The sequence below is a fragment of the Pan paniscus genome, chromosome 13 (assembly GCF_029289425.2).
Source record: "Pan paniscus chromosome 13, NHGRI_mPanPan1-v2.0_pri, whole genome shotgun sequence".
Lineage (NCBI taxonomy): Eukaryota > Metazoa > Chordata > Mammalia > Primates > Hominidae > Pan > Pan paniscus.
The window spans coordinates 80,167,854-80,193,304 of NC_073262.2; the positions used below are offsets into that span (position 1 = coordinate 80,167,854).

At 34.8% G+C, this 25,451-nt stretch overlaps 1 protein-coding gene across 3 annotated transcripts in view; it reads left to right on the forward strand.

The window, feature by feature from the left end:
- AGPS (alkylglycerone phosphate synthase) overlaps window positions 1–25,451 on the forward strand; it is a 149,458-nt gene that overhangs the window by 109,167 nt on the left and 14,840 nt on the right. For all 3 annotated transcript variants that reach the window (XM_003815523.5, XM_055108799.2, XM_063595447.1), the window contains 5 exons: window positions 3,707–3,776; window positions 6,166–6,227; window positions 12,010–12,099; window positions 19,490–19,589; window positions 21,969–22,026. In XM_003815523.5, the coding sequence (XP_003815571.5) occupies window positions 3,707–3,776; window positions 6,166–6,227; window positions 12,010–12,099; window positions 19,490–19,589; window positions 21,969–22,026 (380 nt within the window). The remainder of the gene's footprint in view (window positions 1–3,706; window positions 3,777–6,165; window positions 6,228–12,009; window positions 12,100–19,489; window positions 19,590–21,968; window positions 22,027–25,451) is intronic.

Below are 25,451 nucleotides of genomic sequence, written 5' to 3' on the forward strand. Positions count from 1 at the left end.
GCCTGGCTAACTTTTGTATTTTTAGTAGAGATGGGGTTTCACCATGTTTGTCAGGCTGGTCTTGAACTCCTGACCTCGTGGTCCACCCGCCTCGGCCTCCCAAACTGCTGGGATTACAGGCATTATTTTGTCAGTTTTAATTTGAGCCACCAACTGACATGAATGTCAGTAATGCCAGTTTTGTTTTCTTATATGTCACTATCCATTTACCAATTAAAACTATAAGTGAATCTTCTTTAAAATATGGCATCCAGCTGCCTTCAGTTACTGACACTTAGGCCCAAGCACTATTGCTGTACTTCTAGCAGTTTTGCTTACTCAAACAAAACTTATATCAAATTTGTCCATTAAAAATAGGTTATAGTAAATGAGATTCAATTTAAAGCAAGGGTAAAGAGTTAAAGATTGGCTCCGTTTGAGGTCTCTTTTTTTTTTTTTTTTTTGCTGTTATTTGTTCCTTCTTAGTTATAATTAATTTCTTAATGTGCTTTCATTCTGGCTCCCTTTTATTAGATGTGGACATCTTCTATTTTAAACAACCCAGATTGTTATTTGGCAGATTACTTAGATTACTTAGAGCCATTTCGAATTTTTTTTTTTTTTTTTTTTTTTTTTTTTTTTTTTTGAGACAATGTCTTGCTCTGTCACTCAGGCTGGAGTGCAGTGACCTGATGATCATGGCTCACTGTAGCCTCAGCCTCCCTGGGCTCAAAGGATCCTTCCTCCTCAGCTGCCTGAGTAGCTGGGACTACAGGTGCACGTCACCATGCCTGGCTAATTTTTGTGTGTATGTGTGTGTGTGTTTTGTAGAGATGGGGTTTTGCCATGTTGCCCAGGCTGGTCTCAGACTCCTGGTCTCAAGCAGTACTCCCACCTTGGCCTCCCAAAGTGCTGGGATTACAGGCATGAGCCACTGCGCCTGGCCTATTTTAAGTTTTTAATACTTGGAAATATCTTCTTTTGGTTTTCTACCAGAAGTTCTAGTATCCCACCAGTTTTCTGTAGGCACTAATTTTTTGTTCTAATCACTGAAGATTCAAGGATATTTTACTTAGGTAAAATGCCACTCTTCCCACCCTCAATCCTCAATCATCTCTCCTGCGTAACAAGACAAAGGAAAGCACCACCAAGTTTCTTTCTGCTACAGTTTTCATGTGCTAGTTTAGCTCATGTATTTTATTTGGAATTGGGACATTATTCATCTATCCCTTTTTTTTATTTGTTTATGAAACTCTCTACTGCCTTATTAGCTTTACATTGATTTTTATGAAGTACTCCCAACAATTTAGAGCATTTTTATGTGTTGTCTTAGCCATTTTTTCTCTTTGCTTGCCCTTCACTCACACCCCAACATAGTTCAATACCTTTGAACACATATGACCCAACAGAACATAGTAGCCACATAATGAATAATCATACTTTGATTGTTTATCCATGTTTGCTAGTAATGTATTTTAACTTCTCCAAGAGCAGAGCAGAATAAACATTACCTGTCAGCACTCATGACAGGTGTTTTGACATTTACCATAGAACTTAAGGTAATATGTTATCATTATTTTTAAAGCATGCTTAAGTTGTTTAATATAATTCAACATGAGAGTGATTAGGTTCACCAGATGGCCCTTTTATATAAAAAGATTGTCTCTCATTCCTCTTTCATTAGTCTTTCCAGTCCTTCCTCGTGAGACAGCTTTAAATTTGTTTAAAAACCTTGAATTGATGTTTGAAATTTGTGGGGACAGCAGGAAGTAGGGGATCGATGTTGCTACTTTAACAGAAAGCAGTTTGAATCTACATGCAGTCATTTTGGAGTGATTACGAAAGTCACAATTTAGAAGCATTTGATTTTTAAGCCCTACTATTCTTTAATATATTGTATTTTAAGGTAATTCTGGCTAGAATATTGACAGTTCTGAAAGCTAAAAAGAGAAAAGTTTCAAAAAGTTCAGTCATAAGTCTATGATTTCCTTGTAAAGCCCAGACTGACTCTACTTCTTTGGGCTTATGAATTTAGAAAGGACATCCAATTTCTTCCTGCTTTGAATTAGAAAATGCATGTTTCTCTGTGGTTTGTCTCCCTGGATCCTAATGTGAACAGATCTGTTTCCTCCCTACTGCCAGATATTAGAAATATTAGAAGAGGGTCTAAAGAAAGATGACTTAGGACTGAAAAGTAGGACTTTTTGTCTCATCTCGACATAACAGAGGCAAGCCTATTAAATGTTTATACCTGTTACTTCTCATCAGATACATACTTGGCATTCTCTTTTCTCAAATATTCCCAACACAGGTGTCTTGCACCTTTTCCTACTCTTCACTCTCTTTTCCTTTCCTTCCACCACTAGGTTCAGGATGGATGAACTGTTTCTGTTTCCTAGAACTGTGGTGCTTTTTCTCTCTTGGACTCAGAGTCTGACTCTATTTTATATCTACTTGAGCTATGGGCTAAGCTGTTTTCCTTTAAGCACTTGCCACAGCAGTTTTCTGACTTGTTTTCCTTTTGTTTTGAAACTTTATTTGTCTTTCTACCTCCAACCTCACATCCAATTCAGAATTGTGTTTTATCTCTTCTTCTCACTTTCAGCTGCTTGACCAAAGTTTTATCTTCTTTGCTCATTAACATTCTAATACAAACAGTCCCCTTCATTTTTTTTATTATGCCCCATTCTCAAGTAGTTCTAGACTAGAGCTGCTTATATCAAATCTTTGCCACTTCTTTTGGATAACACCATCTACCTATAGTGGCAAGTCAGGAAATTTTGATTTAGCCCATTTAGCTTGAAATTATCTTACAGTATTTGTACAGAACAAGAGTACATCTACATTGTAGTGTTTACTTACTACCAAATTCAACACAACTTCAGAAGAAGAAAATATTTAATTATAAGGTGTTAATTGAGGCAATAAGATAAACAATATTTCCTTTAGTTGACTAAAGTTAAAATTTTAATTTCTGTATGATAATGGAAAAAGCATAATTAAAAACTATTTACTAAAGGTAGTGGAAAAACAGTATTCATTCATTGTCTTTTAAAATAAGAATAACTTTTACAAACAAGAGTACTTGGACTGAATTATATATTTATATGGGATTAATTCTAACTAGATCATCAAATACAATTTCTATAGATGAAATTTTCCAATTGAAAGAGATAGTTTATATGTTCATAGTAGTAAGACCTTACCTGTGTTGGTCTTGTGTTTGTTTATACATTGCTTTATAAAATATTTCTATGTAAGTATGTTTTGTCTCTCATTTAAATCATAAATTTCATAAAATAAACACCACATCTAACATTCCAAATACTACGTACTCATCTTGTATTCTGGAAGCTTCTCAGTATTGGGAAGTTCCTAGTCAGTTGTCACATTTCTTCAAATATGAGTGAGACAATAATAACATATGAATATATGAGTAAGAATATGATGAGTAAAATAAGAATACTTGTGTGAAGATTATTTCAGCTTATTTGTTTCTCATAGTTAATTCTTACTGTGCTTTTTTGAGAATACAGGTAGAAGTAGTTGAGTTTATGAGTCAATTTTATTTGGTAGATAAAAGTTTGAAATTAAGATGAAACAGAAATATTAAAAGTGTTTTCAGATTTTTGATATTCAAACTTATTCTCTTGACAGCTTTTTGATACATTTATGATAAATGAGATTAAGATAAAAAATTTATTAACAGTTTGTTCTTTAATTACAGTGGGTTGGCAGCTGGAGAAGATAATGGACAGAGAGGTTATTTGCTGACCTATGTCATTGCATACATTCGAGTAAGTTATATCATATTTCCCTTGCCACTTAATTTATGTTGCAAACAATACTTTTTCTTACTTTAAGTGAATGCAGTTGTCTTCCCTATTTTTTAAAATTTTAAGCTACTGTAATTTAGCATATCATTTTACATGAACCTTGTTTTAGCTACAAATCTTCAGAAGCCCATTTAAACCTTCTCCATATGCTCTTGAAGAAGTTAAAGATGATTTAATATGTCTTTCTGCTCTTTAAAAGAATGGAGCCTTTCTCTTTTTAAAAGTTGAGCATACCATTCATAACATTACTTGGTTAAAATCAAGCTGTTTTACTTAGCAACATTCTTCACTTAATAATCTGTTTTAATGATGTGTAAATCTTTAACTGTGTTGTAAAATTTTGATATTTAACTTGAAGTAGTTATTTGTTCACTGATGATGATTATAGAATTAAAGAAATAATTATGTGTACTTGAACACTCAAATGTTTCTAATTCTAGATTTTCTACTTACGATATACTGAAATAGTCTTATTATCTCAAGTCTGTTGTATTTACTGATATGAAATTGTTCTTTTGAAATTTTATTTTTTCAATTTAGTTTTGTTTTTCTACTTTGTAACAAATTCAGATTTCTTAATTGCTTTCTGCTGTTGCTGGGGTTACTTTTTTTTATTTTTTATTTTTCCTGTTTACATAATTTGAATGATCTTACTCTAAAAGGTCATTTTTTCAGATATCCTATTGAGAATTTGGCTTCCACAAATACTCAGCTTTCTTGTTTTAATTATAAAAATTTTTGGAAATTTATACATAATAAATATACATATTTACAGGGTACGTATATTTTGATAGCTTCATATAATATGTAAAGATCAAATCAGGATTGGGATATCCCTCACCTCCAAATACTAAATTTACTAATTTTTCTCTTGGAAATTTTGAACCTTATACACAACAATTGTAAGCTTATGTACAACATGTTTTTCTCTAAAAAAGGCTGAATTAATATGTTCTCATTTTAGCAAAAATTTAATCCCAGCTAAAATCTAAATGTTAAATTGCAGTGAATTTGAAGCATATAGTCCTCCTCTTTTGTCCCCTGCCCCCACAGTGATGATGATAAGTAAAAGTATATTTATTGCCTGTTCAGCATTTTAGAAATTTTGATTAAGAGATGTACTGATCATGAAAGGTAATAGATGATTGTAGATCTTGTAAATAATATCTACAATTATCAATTGTCAATATCATAGTTTCTTCCCATAGTAAGCATTTTGAATATACATAAAATGTTGTTTGTTAGGCATTTTCTCTGAGGATATTGGCCTTTTCCCCATAATACTGAATTCAGAATTCTAGAAAATGAAATATAACTGTAACAAGTACAGCATAGACACAATTTGGAGTATCTATCTTAATTTTTAAGGTTCTAGTTAATGTTAAAACTGAGTCAAAAGCAAGTTAGGGATTCCGCCCCCCCTACCCCGGGATTACATGTTTTCTGTTTTTATAAGTTTTACAATGGTTAATACCATTGTCTCTAAATATATTTTTACTGAATAAATGAGTGCATTAGAGAAAAACACATGCTTTAGATCAGATCAGTAATTTGGGGATTTTTTTGTTTTTTTTCCCAAACACAGGTGGGTCGAAATGACTCATTTTACTTGAAGAGAAAACTTAACATATGTTGAGTTTTCTGCCTTATAAAATTTTCTTTAAAATTTCTGGACTTCTGTGAAGCTTTCTTTCCAATTTTGATAACAAAAAAATTTTGCTCTGGGTAAAGAAATTAAGTATTATAAGTTAGTTGTAATATGAGTATTATATCCTCTATACTGTAAAATATTTTCGTAGTAGAAGTGCCTCCAGATGTTTGATCTATTCTGTCACTTCAGATAGATGCACTATATTACTATGTTTTCTAAATTTGTTTTTAAAGAAAAGTTGATTTTAAGAAAAAAATCTCCTCATTCTAAACACCTTCCCCCCGCCCCTCACTTCTTGATCTTCCTACTCCTTTGATCTTGACTTATTTTCGATATTGGTTAATTTACTATTTATGCCACTAAAATTCTGTTCTGTCAGTATTCTCTACATGTACACAGACTGTTCCTGGATAGAAACTCCATTCACTAAAGAAATAAATTTGAGTTCTTGCCCTGAGTCAGGCACTCTGCCTGGTGCCAAGGATACAGAGAATAAGACAGACAAGGTTCCTTTAGTTACGGAGGCTGCATCTCACTCCAGGGACAACTTTTCAGTGCTCTTATGAGGTGGATAGTAAAGAGTGGATGAAGTTAAATGAGAAACATGTGATACTAACAATGAATATGAAAGACTAACAGTGTTATTGATTCTTCTGCATCTGTTGTAGTTTCTTGATTTTTCTGTTTGTGTGTTAATAGGACTTGGCTTTGGAATACTATGTATTAGGAGAATCTTTTGAGACTTCTGCTCCTTGGGACAGGTAAAATATACTAAAGTGCCTGATATTATTCAAATATGCGATATGAATTGCTTGAAGTAATGTTTCTTTTTGTGTGAATATGTAAGTTTAAAACATTTTATGAAGAAACATTGAGACAAGGCAGCTACTTTATTTAAATTAATATATTCATCAGAATGCCGTATTTTCAAGTGTTTTATTGGGTGGAGGGAGTTGAAGAAAATTTGTCTGTGATCCAAAGAACGAAGGTATTGTTGAAGTTTACATTTTGAAGAATGTTATTGAATGCTCTGTGTTACTATGTGGTTATACTTCGCTTTGACTTAAATTCTTAAGTGATTAATATTGCTTAAATGTTCTCTAAAAAGTCCTCCCAAAGTATAAAACCAGTTAACTGTCCTTTATAATATTATTTAGTTTTTGATATTTGTATGTGTAAAAATGGGAATTTAGGTGATTTATAAAGGAAATTTAGTTTAGGAAATTATGTACAATTTCTGTTTTTAAATTTAAGCAAAATGTTGATACTGGAGCATATTTTAGGAAATGGCCCAAATAAGATAGATGGAAATAGATTTTAGAAGGGTTTCTTTACTGGAAATACATACATACAATATTGGTTAGTGACTTAATAAAAACTGATTAGGAAATGTGAAATGGTTTATTAATAGACCTGTGAGTTGTATTATAACTCATCCAGTAATAAAAAAAATTCTCAAAGAGATTGTCTATACAATCCCTTATTCAAAATGCTCAGGACCAGAAGTGTTTGAGATTTTAGAATATTTGTATTATATATTTACCAGTTGAGCATCCCAAATCTGGAAATTTCACTGGAAATCACTGGAGCATTTCTTTTGATCATCATGTTGGTACTCAAAAACTCTCAGATTTGGGGGCATTTCACATTTTGGATTTTTGCAGGATATTCAACCTGTATATTTTTATTTGTTTCTAGTATACTGATATTTTACTTTTCTTTATAAAATTTATAAAGTACTTTAAATCTACAATGAAGTGTATAGGACGGAACAATTCCCTGTGAATCTACTTCTTAGATTGCATATCTTAATATTTTGGTTTCTTCCAATCTCTCTTTTTTCCCCCAGAAAACTTTTTACTTTTCTACATGCAGTCATCATCTACTGAGTTAGTACGCTGGTGTTCATATTCCATGCATTGTTAGCTAGTAACCCAGTTTATGTTATACTATCACTCAGTCATTCACAATTTTTTTTATTTTTTAAGTCAGATTTCTCAAGTTGAAATGTTATTCACAAATTTTGATGCTAAATTTTAACAAGGGGAATAAATCCTTTCAATAAAAAAATTATCAAGTCATCAGCCTTTGAGTAGTAGAAATAGTTTGGCAGCGGCTGGGCGCGGTGGCTCACACCTATAATCCCAGGACTTTGGGAGGCCGAGACGGGCAGATCACGAGGTCAGGAGATCGAGACCATCCTGGCTAACACGGTGAGACCTCCTCTCTACTGAAAATACAAAAAATTAGCTGGGCCTGGTGGCGGGCGTCTGTAGTCCCAGCTACTCGGGATGCTGAGGCAGGAGAATGGTGTGAACCCGGGAGGCGGGGCTTGCAGTGAGCCGAGATCATGCCACTGCACTCCAGCCTGGGCGACACAGCGAGACTCCATCTCAAAAAAAAAAAAAAAAAAGAAGCAGTTTGGCAGCTATTCATAGTGGTCTCAAAGATCTTTTTTTTAGTATGAAATTAGTTTTTATTTTTAACTAAAAATAAATGCTTAACATCTTTCCAAAATCAAAACTAAGGACGAATACTTAGAAAAAAAGGTGGAAACATATTTTTCCTTCCCTGCAGAAACCAGTAAGGCAGACATTTTAATGGAGCTTGTTTTTTTCCACAGGACTAGTCTACGCAAACAGAATCTCTCTCCAGCCCTTTTTCTATGTCAGTTCTGTCTACCTGGCAGGAAAAACCAAAAGAAACCCCGAAACAACCCCTCCCCACAAATACAACCCAAGACAAGGGACTTGAAAAGTTGGGGAAAACCTTTTAACGCGTCTAAGACCATTTTAGTGTTTAATTCCTCTCCTTGGGTATCTTAGCCAGTTTGGCCTGCTATACATAGCACCTTAGACTGGGTAGCTTAAATGTTCTTAGACAAGAAACAATTATTTCTTACAGCTCTGGAGGCTTGGAGTCTGAGATCAGGATGTTAACATGGTTGGGGTTGGTGAAGGCCTTCTTCCTGGTTTTATAGATGGCCATCTTCTTAGTAATACCTTCACCTGGAGGAAAGCAGAGAGAGAGAGAAAGCAAGCCCTCGCATATCTTTTTATAAAGCACTAATCCCATTAATGCAGCTCCACCCACATGACCTAATGACCCACCTTCTAATACCATCTAACTGGGGCTTAGGATTTCAATATATGAATTTTGAGAGGGATGCAAACATTCAGTCCAAATCACCGGGACAGTGGATTAGTGCAATGCTACCTCTTAAGAGTTAATGAATTTCCTTGTCATCAGTTAGTACTGATGATTGACATCTTGTTTTTTTATTCTTCCAACTGTGGAAGCTAATAATGTGCAATTTTTTTTTGTTTCTTTTCATCTATTCTTTATATATACTTACATATTTATTTAATTGACACACTGATAATTTCTGTTTTATGCAGTTACACATTTGTTTTCCTTTAAAACAATTTCTTCAGCCGAAGTTTTAATAAATAATATTAATGGAAGGCAACTACATTTTTATGTAAAATTTACTTGTTGACAACCATTTAGCAATTTTCTTTTTCTTTCAAACCTTTAACTAGCTAGAGGACATGTTTGCAGTAGCCCATGGGATCACGGTCTTTAACTTTCACACATTATTAGATTATTGGCTTTTTCTTATATAAGCCACTTAAGGGATTACCGGTCATACTAGTTTTTGTGTATTCCTAAGTGTCCCATCCTATTGTGTTCCATCCCACCCCTACCACAATGGCTGCACCTGTTAGGTTCTCAATGAATATTCTTCATAGATTCTTATGAATGAGCTTGGGAATAATTTGAGAGTACAGTCTATAAAAATAGATATTTTAAGGGTTGGAGATATACATTTTTTGTTGTTGTTGTTGTTGAGATGGGAGGGATCTCGCTCTGTCACCCAGGCCAGAGTGCAGTGACGCTTATCACGGCTCACTGCAGCCTTGACTGCCTGGGCTCAAATGATTCTCCCATCTTGGCCTCCTAGCTAGCTAGGATCCCAGGTGCACGTCACCATGCTTGGCTAATTTTTTTTGTTTGTAGAGATGAGGTCTCATTATGTTGCCCAGGCTGGTCTTGAACCCCTGGGCTCAAGCGATCCTCCTGCATTGGCCTTCCAAAGTGCTGAGATTACAGGCATGAGCCACTGTGCCTAGCCAATGTTACAGATTTTGGAGACACCAGCAAGTCTTCTGATTAAAACCAAGAAAGTGGATACAAACACTTATAGATAGTATGGAGTGAAGGAAAAAAAAGAAGGCCTAAGAAAGAGGTCCAGGGAACCTCAACATTTAAGGTTACAAACAAAACAAAAGGTGGCAAAGTGTATTGAATAATAATATCTAGAGGATGTAGAGGTAATCCAATGATGTAAAAAAAGCCCAGGGAAATTTTTTTCAGGGAGGAAATGGTCAAGTGTTAAATTTGCTAATAAGTAAGAATTTGAAAATATGCAGTTATGTTTCTGTCCTATAAAAGGATTGATCCAAGTGGACTGTGTTAGCCTCTTATCAAGTTCTGTGAGAGAATACTTTCAGAAACCTTTCCCTAAAAATCGTTTACTGAAAGTGTCCCATTGTGGGTTATAACTGTTCAGTCTGGTCCTTTCTCCATCTCCTTTTCATTATTCAACTATCAGTGAGGGTTTAGATATAAGGAGCTCTTAATATTTTCCTGTTTACTATTGCATTTAAGATGATTGGATACATTTAAGTGCATTTAAACTGAAATGCAGTTCACCCAGTGCCATAACTTGCAAAGGACTGTAACAGCAGATGATTGTATTCTTAGATTTTTTTTAGACTACTTAGCTGTAGCACTTAAATTTCATTTTCTAGAGCCAACATAAAGAACTTGTTCCAAAGAAAAGAACTTACTACTTTTATAAATTTGTAATATACGTTAACTCTTATAAATGTTAAAGCTTAATAGATTTTATTTATATTTAAATATTTGTTTTATAAGGTATATATTCAAAATAAAGACATATTAAATATCAGTCGTCTAAATGTTTTATGAGATCTTTTTTTAAACGTGCATCCTTGCCATGCATAAGTGATGCATAGATAACATTGATAAGTCATGTATACCTGCAACTGTCATAAATTAAAGAATTTAACTTAAGAACATTGTTTTATAAAATTAGATTTTATAAAACTTTCAGATACTGTATTCATAAAGATAAAAAATGTCACATGCTAATAAGACACTAAAGCCCTTTTTGTATTTATATTTTAATCATATACTGTTTGTTCTTATTGACAATATGGATAACTTTTATAAAGTATGATCTGTTTAAATGCTACTGTTTTTTATCAAATTGGTTCTCATACAGTCAAGTCTGCGTCTTGAGACTAGAGATAAGCCAACCTTTTGAGTTTTTCTGGTATCATTTCAAGTCTCATGATGCTAAACAAATCAAGGTTTAAAACACAGAATCGGTGTCATTATGTGGCCAGGATATTTATTGGGGAATAAAATGGGACTTTAATATCAAATAGTCCAGCATAACACATTAATACTTAACATCGTTTGTCTTCAGTAGATCTTTGTCAAACTGGATTTCAGCTTGTGAGTAAGCTATCGAACATTTGATATAACATCATGATTATAATTTCTTTTGAAAGACAGTGCCTTGCTCTGTTGCCCAGGCTGGAGTGCAGTAGTGCGATGTTGGCTTACTGCAACCTCAACCTCCCAGGCTCAAGCAGTCCTCCTATCTCAGCCTCCCAAGTAGCTGGGACTACAGACACACCTTGCCCAACTAATTTTTTTGATTTTTAGTAGAGACAAGGTCTCACTATATTGCCCAGGCTAGTAACATCATGATTATTAATTGAATCATTATTATTATTTTATTTGAGACAGAGTCTTGTTCTGTTACCCAGGCTGGAGTGCAGTGGCGCAACCATGGCTCACTGTAGTCCTGCCCTCCTGGGCTCCAGCGATTCTCCCACCTCAGCCTCCTGAGTAGCTGGGACTACAGGTGTGTGCCACCATGCCTGGATAATTTTTTAATATTTTGTAGAGATAGGGTCTCACTGTTGCCCAGGCTAGTCTCAAACTCCTGGGCTCAAGCAGTCCTCTGGCCTCAGCTTCCTGAAGTGCTGGGATAACAGGTGTGAGCCACTGCACCCAGCCTGAGTTATTTCTAAATTAAGGAAAACTTCTTAGACATGGGTAAAGATTGGTATTCATGTAACCTACAATCGAATTTTCATTAACATCTTTATAGCTTTTTTAAAGCTCTTAAAATCTTATAATCAAATTGATTTTGAAATCAGGCTTTCCTAAGTGTAGGAAACCACATTCAGGAGACTTGAGTGTGTTCTTGTGACTTTCTGTTTTCCTTAAGTCAAAAAAAAAAAAACTTTCTTCTTTTTGAAGTTAGGAATGGAGGGCTCAATTTGAGTGATCAGGGCTCTTTTCCATTCTTGAAAGGACAACTATGAAAGCTTTAGCTAAGGAAATGTCAAACTTGAATGATGCCAGATTAACCAACGTTTATTAGCACTTGTGTAGTTCTCACTTGAAAACTTAATATTGTATTCATTTATCTTTTTTTAGGGTGGTAGATCTCTGTAGAAATGTAAAAGAAAGAATAACAAGGGAATGCAAAGAGAAGGGTGTTCAGTTTGCTCCTTTTTCTACATGCAGGTAAGTTTTAAAAATTGTTCTTATACTTCTTATTCTGAAAAAAATGTTTTTTTTAATCAATGGGGGAAATATAATTTTCCAGCTGAGAAAAAGCTTCAGTCTATTACATTTGGCCAGCTTTCCTAACTTACCACCTTGTTAGGATTGTGCCGCTGGAATTTTACAGTAGTCCTGAGCCTTTTAGGAGTAGGACACCCTTCTGTGAGTAAGCCTTCCCTGCCATCTGGGTGGCATGGCAGTGAAGAGCCAGGTGTCTGGACTCCTGGAAAAAGAAGAGGACTACTCTACTCACTGAAACTATAAATTATATAGTCAAGAAATTATAAATTATATACATACTCAACATGACTCTGAAGAGTGAAGGCAGTGTTTTGTTGTTTACTAGTAATTTAATCTCTTCAAGCTCTAATATTATCAGTAAAATAGTGGTAATGCCATTTCTTCATGGGACTGTTGTGAAAATGAAATGAGAAAGCATATGAAAAAACTGTTAGGTTCTGCTGTAGTATTGTTTTGACATAATTACATTAAGCTTGAGGTAGGTAATCCATACTAGTATTAGTAAGGAAAATTTGTATATTTCCCTTTCCTTTCCAATGACAAGTCCTCATTAACGCATTCAGTTGTTAAGCTTACTTGCTCCTTATAGCATGATAATTTGCATATATTTGTTTTCCAAGACTAGAAATATTTCTGTATTCTTTAAACTGCTAATTGTATGTGTGTGTGTTTTTGTTTTTGTCTTTTTTCTATCTTTTCTATTGTCTTATCTTGTACTTTCCTAGTACTAGTGTTGTGTTTCTTAGTTTTCCTTATTGTTCCCATTGGGAAGAGATACCCTTCAGAATTTGCTAAATTGCACTTCTGCAAGGTAAGAAAGTAAAATTCTAACATGAGATCTGAGGAAAGCATCTTTCTTACACCTTAAATGTTCATTTCAATCAAAAGGATCTCCTTAAAGTAGCCGTTTCTGCTTCTGTGTGGGAGACACTGTCCATGTTTAACAAGCCTTGCAGAAAGTACTAAGTCATCTGTATATTAACATGTTTTAAACAAGTACACTGACGATAGGATCAGAGATTATAAAAGCTGAAAAAGTAGATTTTAGAGATTATTTGCTGGGCATTCGAGATATCTGAAGGAAAGGCAAAGAGAGGTCTTGTTCTCTGTAGTAAAAAGCTTACAATGGGATTAAGCTAATGTCGACATAGTGGGTGTAAGAATGTCATGTTACTTTTAATTTATTTTAAATTTGGGGGTATCTTTAACAATGCACCTTTTATCTTAAAGTCCTTAAAATCTAAGACAAAAATTTTTGTGTTTATATTATCAACCCAAACTGATGCTTCATTTTTCTCTTGATAGCCCAGTCTTTTAGCAGTCAGCTCTCTTTTATTGTAATCCTGAAAACAAATCAGACATAATAATCCAAAAGCTATTTGTTACCATTAGATTTTGAAACATTTTAGATAGTCAAATCTATTCTTGTGTAGTTGAGAAATTTTTATTCCTTTGTTTTTTTGAATGGTAACTTAACAGATTTTACCCTTCCCCCTTCTTCCTTCTGCCCCCAAGTTCCTGTTAAACATCTCTTAAGAACCCCACCCCCGCTGTAACATTATGAAACTATCGTGATAAACCACTACCTATGGAAAATGATTAGGAAGTAAAATATTCTGCCTTAGGGCACATTCTGTAATTACACTTAAATCTAGGTTCTTCAGAATGTATTCATGAGGCCTAAGAATCTTCATTCTGTATTGTAGATAGGTAGAATTAGTATATTTAGACTGAATTGGCCATATGTCATTTTTATTAAATAGCAGTAGCTATGTTTTAAGAATGGTTTTCCTATAAAAGCTTATGTGTTCAGTTTCTGTGACCATCTTATAAAACCAGTTAGAATATGCAAAGCCTAGTTACTTGAGTGGCTTTGATAAATGAGACTTTTATGGTTCTTATGGCTCATACTTGATTAAACTAACATTTAATTAGAATTTGATTTCAGTTTAGTTTGGTTTGACCTGCTTAGTAGTGGCTAAGGAGATTATTCCATGTTGAATATGTGAGATGTATTTTTTAAACCAGTTTTTTATCAGGTGCTATGCTCACTACCTGGGTGATAGGATCCATACTCCAAACCTCAGCATCACGCAATATTCCCACTTAACAAACGTGTGCATAGACCCCCATATCTAAAATCAAAGTTGAAATAACATTTTACAAAGCTGTTCCAAAGTTATTTAAAAATAATTATGGATCTATTTAAAATCAAGGATCCTAAGAAAAATAACTCAGGTGTAGGGTACATTTATTGAGTTCATTTATTTCATTTTTGTCCATTAAAATGTACTTTGTACATTGGAATAGAAATTCCAGTCCAAACTTTTCTGAAGAAGTTATATGGGAAGTAATTGCTAGTCATTGAGTCTAATACAAATAAAGTACTCCAAAAAGTAGAGAGCACAAAAAATTTTTTTTAATTAAAGAATAATGTAGTGACTTTGACAACCATGCTATTACTTGTCCAGATGATTTTGAAAGAGGTTAGTGTTTAAGTGTCTTAAATGATAGAGTTGATCTATTGTAAAAGGTGTTAGATCTAAGTCACTTTCTGAAATGGACCCAAATTAAGGTATTCCATAAGGTGTTTTTCATTATTTGGACTTGTCTGAGATACTAATCAATCAGGCCCATCAAGCTTTGTTATGACTTCAGTAATCTGTTCATCTACTGAAAACTGAACTGTGTAATACATAGATGCTGGATTTGTTGAACGATGATAATGCTCTATTAATATTTAGTTACATCTATTTATGAATGTTAGTAATTCTCTTATGAGTGATATATATTTTACTAATTTCTGCAAGTTTGTTTCATTCATTTATCCTTCACACTTTATTTGAATTTGGTTATTCCTAATGATAGTGCCTTGGAGTTAAAATGGTTCTCCGTTGTTTCTTAAACTTTGTATATCTGGTACTTAAAATGTAAATATTCAAGGGATCTTTTTTTTGTGAGGATGAATTAACACTAGAAGAGAAACACAGCTGGCAAATTGACAGTAGCATTGTTAAACAGTTCATTTCTTCTGTTCTGAGGCACCTAACATTTGGCCTAAAATGCGATTAAAATTGTAGATTAGATTCTATTTGTATTGTGTAGTAAAAAGAGTATTTCCTCTGCATTTGCTCCTTCTGTTAAATTAAATTCTTTGTGGGAGCCTCTGTAAATTGCATATGGAGATTTGACTATGATTACCTTACCTCCCTTTTAAATGCTTTCCTAATTGCATTTTGAAAGCTCAGATATATATTATATATATGATTTAATAATCTAACATTCTTGATATCTTTTGTATATACACATTCAACATGTATAAATATTGAGTCATAGTATTTTAAGGCTATGTCACTGCATTTGGTACAATCATCCTATTTGTTTTCCAAAGGCTTACTAATTATTAATGTAAACTTAGTGAAGATGCTGTATTTCACTCAGTCTGATCATATTTGGTATTTGGGCATTTCTCCCATTTCTTAGTTTTTAATTCTCATATCTCATACTTATTTCTTTTAACTTCGAGGGAGTTTGGAAAACTTAACTGATCACCACGTTTCATCTGGTCTGTTTAGTGACTGACTTTAAGTGCAGTATACTTAGTTTTTTAAAAAAGAATCCCTCTTGATGGAGATGGGCCAATTGGAAAAACATTTACATTGCTTTTAAATTTCTAATTTTGGGGGAGGTGTAACTAGACTTAAAAAAAATAGTATTGTACAAATAGTTCCTGTGTACCCTTTACTCATCTTCCTCAAGTGCTGATACCTCATGTAATTATAGTATGATTATCAAAACCAAAAAATTAGTGTTGTTTCAATATGATTACCTAACTCACAAACCTTTCTTTATCATTTGTCCTACTGATATCTTTATCTTTCATAACCTTCATACATTTGAAGAATACTGGCCAGTTATCTTGTAAAACATCTCTCAGTTTGAGTTTGTCTGATGTTTTCTTGTGATCAAATTCAAGTTACACATTTCAGCAAGATTACCTCAGAAGTGATAGTGAAGTGCTCTTCATGGTAGATCATCTCAGAAGAAGCATGATATTTATTAAGTCTCATTATTGGTGACATTAACTTAGATTACTTGGTTAGGGTGGTACCTGCCAGGTTTCTCCACTCTACAATTACTATTTTTCCCCATTGTATTTAAAAAAATATCTTATGGCTGGGCACAGTGGCTCACACCTGTAATACCAGCACTTTGGGAGGCTGAGGTGGGTGGATCACTTGAGGTCAGGAGTTCGAGACCAGCCTGGCCAACATGATGAAACCCCGTCTCTACTAAAAATACAAAAAAATTAGCCAGGTGTGGTGGCAGGCACCTGTAATCCCAGCAATTCGGGAGGCTGAGGTAGGAGAATCGCTTGAACCCGGGAGATGGAGGTTGCAGTGAGCCAAGATAGTGCCACTACACTCCAGCCTGGGCAACAAGAGCGAAACTACATCTCAAAAAAAAAAAAAAGAAAAAAAACCCCAAAAACCTTATGGGGAGAAACTTTGAGACTATGCAAATATCCTGTTTCTTATATCATCTCCTAATCACATCAATATCCCACTGTTGATTCTTGATTACAACAGTTATAATTGTGATACTTGTAAATGGTGATTTTCTATTTTAATCATTCATTTTACATTTATCAATTGGAATTCACTGTAAAGAAGAGCTTTCCTCTCCTCTCTTTTTCTGCCCGCCCCCCACCCCTTGCCACTATCTATCTGTCTGTATATCAGTCTATCAGTAGGGACTCATAGACATTTTATTCTCTGGAATATAGCCATTATTGTCATTATTCACTTTGTTGCTCAGATTTTCCCAGTGTGGCTATTGGGAGTTTTTTTAAGTTGGCTTCTGTGTCCTTTTGATCTGGGAAAGTAGGTTTTTGAAGAGGAAGAAAATGGGCGCACATACTTAGGAAGAGTCAGTGATTGAGGCAAGGTGTGAAGATATGAGGCCTAGGGAGAAAGGTGAGAAGATATGAGGCCTAGGGAGAAAGGTGAGAAGATATGAGGCCTAGGGAGAAAGAAAAGCAGGTCTGTGGGCCGCAGAGGGTCTGTGTTCTGTAGAGTTGGTGCTGAGTGAAGGTATATCTCCTCAAGCTTTCACAGCAGTGATAGCCGTTGCTCCTTTGATATTGGTTTCTTCCTCAAGTTCTTTGGTTTTTCTTATTCCTGTTGTCAGAATTGTAGTTATTTTCAGCTCATTTTTCCCTGCTTTTTTCCCTTAATCTTTTTGTCCATCTGGTTCCTCTACTCATGGATGTCTAGCTTTTTTTACTCTCCTTTGTTATCTCCTGGTTGATTTCTCCTATATCTTAGTAATATTGGCATTTGTTTTACCTAGAACAATATCTTATGTTTCTTTGTCAGTCTCCATTTAGGTATGCCTTTCCAGAACACTTTTCCCAATCCGACCTATCCCAATTTTCTTATTCTTTGTATAGACTGATTTTTAAGCTGCATAAGCTAATTGATGGTGTCTGTCTTTATGTTCTCTCAGCATTCTTCAATCTCGTTTGTCATTCTGTATCTTTAGACTATGTCATATTTTGGCTATATACAGCTTAGAAGAGTTTCTTCTAGTGCATTTAAATTATCTGTGTAGAAAAAAATATTATTGATATTTATTTTGTTGTCATTTATTTTTAAAGTTATAGCCAGAACTGAACAGTGTCTTTGTTTTGGTCTCAACTGCAGTGATTTGCTTTTTTTCTACCCAGAATCTTTAAGTCTGTTGAGCCAGGAGAATCCAAACAAATGATGAGTTCATAGTATTGTTGCCAGAATGTGACAGGAAAAGGGTCCCAGGATGATCCAGACCTCAAGAGAAGGTTCTTGGATCTCACACAAGAAAGAATTCAGGCCAAGTCCACAGTGCAAAGTGAAAGCAAGTTTATCAGCAAAGTAAAGGAATAAAAGAATGACTACTCCATAGACAGAGCTTCCCCAAGGTCTGCTGATTGCCCATTTTTATGGTTGTTTCTTGATGATAAGCTAAACAAGGAGTGGAGTATTCATGCCTCCCCTTTTTAGACCATATAGGGTAACTTCCTGATGTTGCCATGGCATTTGTAAACTGACATGGCACTGGTGGGAGTGTAGGTGTAGCAGTGAGGATGACCAGAGGTCACTCTCCTGGCCATCTTGGTTTTGGTGGGATTTAGCTGGCTTCTTTACTGCAATCTGTTTTATCAGCAAGGTCTTTATGACCTGTATCTTGTGCTGACTTCCTATCTCATCTTGTGACTTAGAATGGCTTAACCGTCTGGGAATGCAGCCCAGTAGGTAGGTTTCAGCCTCATTTTACCCAGCTCCTATTTAAGATGCAGTTGCTCTGATTCACATGCCTGACAAGAGGACTTAATGTACTTTGAAGAGATTATAATTTGCCCATTCTCTATCAATATGGATTTTTTAAATAATGAAAATTGACTTTAGTCAGTGTTTGCATGTCCGTATGTATTCTATGCATTTCATGTTCCTATCCTCAGCAGTGACGGAGCCAATGAAAGGAACCAGGTTTCTTGTTTTGAGTCTAATTTTGCCTTTTTCAAGGGGCAGATGTTTTGCATCCCATCTGTTTACTGTGGCAGTACAAAATGTAGTTTTCACTCGCACATATGGACCTCATTGTGTGGTCCTTTGGCAGGAAAACACGCTCTTGAAAAGTAATGGAGTTGTACTATTTGTAGTATGGAAGTGCCTCAAATTTTGTCTTATACAAGTCACATGAAGAACTTAATTGTGCATAAAATTTGTTAAATAGCAGAAAGAGAAAAAGTTAGTGTTACTTTTATTGTCAAGATATGTATGTTTTTAAGTAATTTTGTTAAATGTTATTTTGATTATGCAATTTAAAACAATGAATACTCATACTTACCTGACTATATATATATTGTTTTCACACATGCTGCTGATAGTTCTCATTACTTCTAGATAACAAAACAATAAAATCAGTGAAAATGGCGTTTCATCATAAAATTCTGATACAATGTGTAAAAGTTTTTGGGTTATTTCCCAATAGAAGTTTTAGTAACATGGGACAGATATGAAAAAGATTGAATGTGTACCTATAATATTGACTAATTTGGTACTTCAGTGAAGGTAAAATTCTTGTTTTGCACTGCGTCCTCAGTTCACCTGTTTTGGCGGACAACTCTAAAGCAAGCCAATGTGTATTCCTTCCATGGAGTAGAGGCTGGGAAGAAACTGAGATTATATCTTAAACTAATCATTTGGGTCGTCTTGCCTTTCAGTTTCTAGATGTTAAATCTGATTTCACTTAACTTAAAGCCCCTGTGGGGATTTTGTTTGTTTTTTAGGGTGACGCAGACTTACGATGCAGGTGCTTGTATCTACTTCTATTTTGCCTTTAACTACAGGGGAATTAGTGACCCACTGACCGTATTTGAACAAACTGAGGTAATTTTGCATACCTGCATATAGCTTTTACAGCTGTTGATTAATTTCAATAAATTTTACTGTCAATTTATGAATTTTAAGTTGAGTCTCTTTAATCACACATGGTTTGCCTAGCTGTTAGCCCTTAGAAATGAAAAGCATATTTGTTTCCCTGGCTTATGTACTGAATTGTGAGTCTAAAATTAAGGTACTGTACACCTAGTCTGTGATTCTTCAGTTGTTACAGTACATAATAGCTGATTAAATTAAATAACAATTAGGAATTCATTAAATTAAATAACTATATAGGAATCTTAGATATCACTTTCACAGCCCACTCATTTCCACATGGTGGTTGCTGTTGAGGTCAGCAGCCCTAATGCCCTTGGTCTGTGTTGTTGTAATGTCATTCTAGATTTGTAATTTTTTTATATGCTATAGCTGTAAGTGGGTGCTTTGGGTTCATTAGCTAGCAGTTTCTATTACTTTCTTAAAGAGTGTCAAACTGTTTATTTTTATAAAGCTTTCTCTTGATAACCAATATTTCTCCTTATGAGTACGCCTAAACAGACTAGAGTGTGGAGGATCCTGTAGGAAGCTGAGGTTTCTTAAAAACTCAGGTGTTCTACTGTTTTAACTGCATTGCACACCTGCTAAAGCTAATTTCAGTAGCACACTTTTAGACCCAAACTATAGAAAGGGTTTGGTTGGCTTCCTCCTATGCCTCCTCTTTTTTTTTTAAGCAGCTTTTTTGAAGTACAATTCAAGTACAGTAAGCTGTATATATTTAATGTGTACAGTTTTGACATATGTATACACCTGTGAAACCATCACCCCAGTCAGAATAATATCATTCCCAAAAGTCTGAGTACTTTTTTGTCACTTTAGCCTTTCACTGCTTCAGTGTTGCCCTCTGGCTACCCAAATGTCCCTTCTGTACAGTACCACAGAGTGAAATTGTTCCTTCTTTCTCAGTCCAAACTGCTGGTCTCTAAGTGCTACTGATCTCAAGTAGCTATTGCTTTATTTAAAGTAATTTGTTAGAGGATATAAGTTCTTAGAGCAGGGGATGGCATATGTATGATTCATTCGGAAAACCCTAAGTAATGAGGGTTTTTTGGAGATGAAGTCTCACTCTGTTGCCCAGGCTGGAGTGCAGTGGCGTGATCTCGGCTCACTGCAACCTCTGCCTCCCGGGTTCAAGCGATTCTCCTGTCTCAGCCTCCTGAGTAGCTGGGATTACTTACAGGCGTGCACCACCATGCCTGGCTAATTTTTTGTATTTTTAGTAGAGACAGGGTTTCACCAGTTGGCCAGGCTGGTCTCGAACTCCTGACCTCAAGTGATCCACCCACCTTGGCCTCCCAAAGTGCTGGGATTACAAGCATGAGCTACCGCACACAGCCGAGGGTTCTTATAGATTACTTTGCAGTGGGATGTGGTCCGTCTGTCCCACCTGGGCCCTCTCCTACCCTTGCCTAACTCCTGATAGTTTATACATACACAACTGAGTAATTTTGAGAGGCCCAAGGTACTATAGATATTTTACCTCGTAGCCATTATATATTCACGAATCATTAGGAACTGAAGGCAATTCCAGTTTCTGTCATCCTTTTTTACAGTGCTCTTTAGTCATTCTATATTTTGTTACAAGTGTTTATCTTCTCTTACCTGTGTCCTCTATAAGGAGCTTGGTTAGGACCTTACATATTAGGGTAAAACGAGGTTTTTCTTTTCACTCTTAGGTATCCATAAGACTGACAAGTAATTTATCCCAAGTCATTGACCTAAGAAGTGTTCTCCATAAAGGCATTTATGGTTGATTTCTAATAGGTTTAATAAAGACTCTAATAGCTTTATAACTCTGATGCCCGCTATATGATATTAGGCAAATAATTTAACCTATCTAAGCCTTATTTTATCTGTGAAATGGGAGTAATTGTAGTTATTTCATAAAGCTATACTGAAAATAAGATACTGCAGGCAAATTACTTGGAACTTTTCTGGTACACTTATAGGAAGCAGTCAGTAAATTTTAGTCACTTTGTTGGTATAATGAGAGATGTTCGTTACTAAGTAGAACCTGACTCTACATTTACAACTTTGCAGTTATTAATATTATTAACAATTTAGTGTGCTGAATGGTCATTTTGTCTTTTTTCCCTAGAATCTCAAAGTGATCTTTAGACATTGTGACTATTCACTAGAAAAAAACTTATGAAGCTAGGCTACTTATTTAATTGCTTTTTAAACACATTTGACCAAAAGAGAGGAAAGTTAGGCTTCTAGTTTATTATTTAACCCAGGAAACATGTGCCTTCTTTGGGAGTTGGGTCTTTTTCTTTCACTGCAAAATGAAATCTAACTAGCAACAATTTGTTGTGTTGTTTCCAAATACAGGCAGCTGCTAGAGAAGAAATCCTTGCTAATGGAGGGAGCCTGTCACATCACCATGGAGGTATTCTTTTTTGGGAGTAGAATTTCTAATATTCTTACTTTAAAAAATATTCAGTTCAGTAAAATGCTAGGGAGAGACATGGTATGAATAATATGAGAGTACTTGAGGTTTCTTTAAAGTTTCTATGTCTTTGAAATAGCTGTTACTGAGGTAGATAGTTAGGTTGTGGTAGTAGCCACTAGAAGCTTACTTTGACACGCCTGCCTAGAAATGGAGCCCAGGCAACCTTCTGAGGTCTCAGGGACCTTATGTTATCAGAGAATAGCCCAGCTTGCCTGGGAGGTACTTGACCATTACAGCAAACGTTTTTAAAGGATGATGGGGAAGAAAACCTACATAAATGTTTTTCAGCCACTATCGGAATGTAGCTGGTCATCAGTTATATAATATATTGAAGGGCTGTTTGTTCTGCCCACCCAAAGCTCAGCAAATTAATCAAGACAGGATATGAGAAAAATCTTTTTTCAAGGTTTTAATGCTGTTTTGTTATTACTTAGTGGTCATTTTGGTAAGTATCGAGTGTTGTCAGAATTTATCACATCACCAATAAAAATTATTACAATATGTCTATCTTTGTTACTAGCATGCTTATGAAAATAATGAGGCAACCCTTTAAAACTTAAACAATGGCCATTCTGTTATTAAAATGGCAATGTTTGAGGTTATCCACTTGTTCTGTAGAATAGAAATTTGTTATTAATATATCCCTCAATATAATTTGATGCCTAGGAAAATAGGCATTGTGTAGATTTTTAAATAGTTTTTAGGAAGCACAATGACAATAACCACCTAATTTAAAAATTCAACTGCTCTGGACTCCTTATATCCTTTTTTTTTTCCTGTTTAATTTTCATTCATAGCACTTATTATTATCTAATATGCTGTATATTTGTACTTTTTAAAATTTTGTCTTCCTACTGCAAAGTGAGAATCCATGAGGACAGGAATTCTAGTTTTGTTTGTTGCTATATGGTAGCACCTAGAACAGTGCTTAGCCCCAGTCAGCCCTCCATACATTGATGCAGAATGAATGAAAGAATTCTGTTGGAAAAGGAGTGGACTATGGAAGGTGTGTGTCCATATCATATTCTTACAGCAAGGTCTGGAAAAGATTGCTAATGTTGATGAATAAAGTAGCTCCCAACATCATTGTGTCAATTTAATCTTTTGCTATACTTTTCTCTTAACCCCCACAAATGAATTCTTAACTTAGCCAATAGCATTGAAGATAATATGCTCCTCTCTCCTTTTTCTATTTATTATCCTTTCATTTGATGGTGGTTCTCATGAATGCTAGCATAACAAAAATGGAAAAGGGAGGAAAATGAATATTAGAAACCTCTCAAGTGGAATTAAAAGCTTCCGATTACTCTAAAAGTCCAAACCTAATTTTGGAAATTTGAATGAGGAGTTACTTAAAGATACTTAGATTTTAGCACCTTCCTTTAAAATTTTCAGAAAGCCATATACATTATTTTAAATAATTTTTATTGTTTCAAAATATTATTATATGTATTATATATGTATAATAATATGTATTAATATTCAGGGAACTTTAATATATATAAATATATCATGAATTATTCATTTGTTTTTTGTCTAAATTGATTACATGGGACAGAGGAAGCGAAATGATTTAGCCATAATTACTTGTTAGAAGAAAAATTAAAATTTTCCCAGTGTAGCCAACAAATTTGCCCTTTGGTATGTGTCAGCAGCCAATAGTTTACTTTCTCTTTTAAAATCAAGAAATGTGGTTTCTGTGTTTATAATGGTAAATATGGGGGAGAAGTGATTCTGCACGAGGGTGAGAGCAGCTGAATCATATATATAACAAGGAAATAGAGGCTTAATTGTCTTTAGGTAATTGGTTATTAGATGAGCTGTTTCCTTAATTGTGGGATGATGTTCTCAGTTTATTCAATCTTTATACAGTGTCAGAAATTCTCTAGAAGTTGGAAATGACCAAATGACTGCATGCATTACAGAGGAAAACCAAACCAACAGTTTTTTCCTCGGCCAGTGACTCTGCTTCTTTAGGGTCTATGAGGAAATTCAAGTCCCTCTAATAGTGTCTATTTGTAAGATGCAGAAAGTGTAAAATGGCAGAACTGCTGATTTTACTTATTCAGATGTACCCCAGACACTGAGAGCTTCTTGGTAGGCTCTAACAGAGTCTGTGTAAACATACTTGAAATAATATATTCATAAAGCTGTCATTACAGAAAAAAGGAAATATGCACAAATATAAAATAATAGAATTAACCAACTCTAGTGCAAATCTCTTTGAAACCTGGATTTCATTTGTGAGAGCTATGGTAATAGTCCATTATAGTAATCAATTCACAGAAATAAAAGTTAATTAACAAATAGTTAGAAAATGTTAATTTATAAGATCATGTTTATTCAATTCTTGATCACAAAGCAAATAATGTAAATAGCTTCTTGTCTTTTTTTTTTTTTTTTTGATACTGAGTCTCACTTTATCACCCAGGCTGGAGTGCAGCGGTGCGATCTCAGCTCACTGCAACCACTGCCTCCCAGGTTCAAGTGATTCTCATGCCTCAGCCTCCTGAGTAGCTGGGATTACAGGCATGCGCCACAATGCATGGCTAATTCTTGTATTTTTAGTAGAGACGGGGTTTCACCATGTTGGCCAGGCTGGTCTCGAACTCCTGATCTCAGATGATCTGCCCACCTCAGCCTCCCAAAGTGCTTGTTATATTTTTTGATACAAAGTATGCTTAATACCTTTTGATGTAGTATAATCTGTTTTCCATATTATAAGTACTACTGGTCTACTAGGCCATATGGTTTCAAAGAATGGCAATCCTTCCCGTGAAGGGCCTTATAGTCCAGTAGAATAAAATATTATACCATTTCAAAAGCTACTGACAAAAACTGATGGGATTATATTATTGCTACTTTAAGGTAAGAGTCTGCCCTTTTCTTTGAAGAGCATTCAAAAGATGCCTTTAATAAACATATAAATGCTATAGATGCTGAAACAGTGAAGAGAAAGGGGATAGAATAAAGGAAAAGAATTAACATTTATAAAGCTGTAAATATTTGCCTAGGTGTTCTGCATACTTAACCTCTTTTAATTCTGCTTAATGCAGTGGAATAGATATTATTCCTGTCTTTCACATGAAGATGCTAAGGTTCTGAATATAAAGTAACTGGCCCAAAAATCAGTAATAATTGTTAGTGCCAGAATTTGAATTTGAACTCAGGTCTTCCTGCCTCAGTATCCTTGTCCTCTTAATTAAAAGCCTAAAATGTCTGGAATGAGTAAAATCTAAAAAGATTGAAAATGACAGGCTTTGAGAAGAGACATGTAATTAATTTTTTTTTAAATGTATATGGGCTGGGCATGGGGGCTCACACCTGTAATCCCAACACTTTGGGAGGCCTAGGCGGGTGGA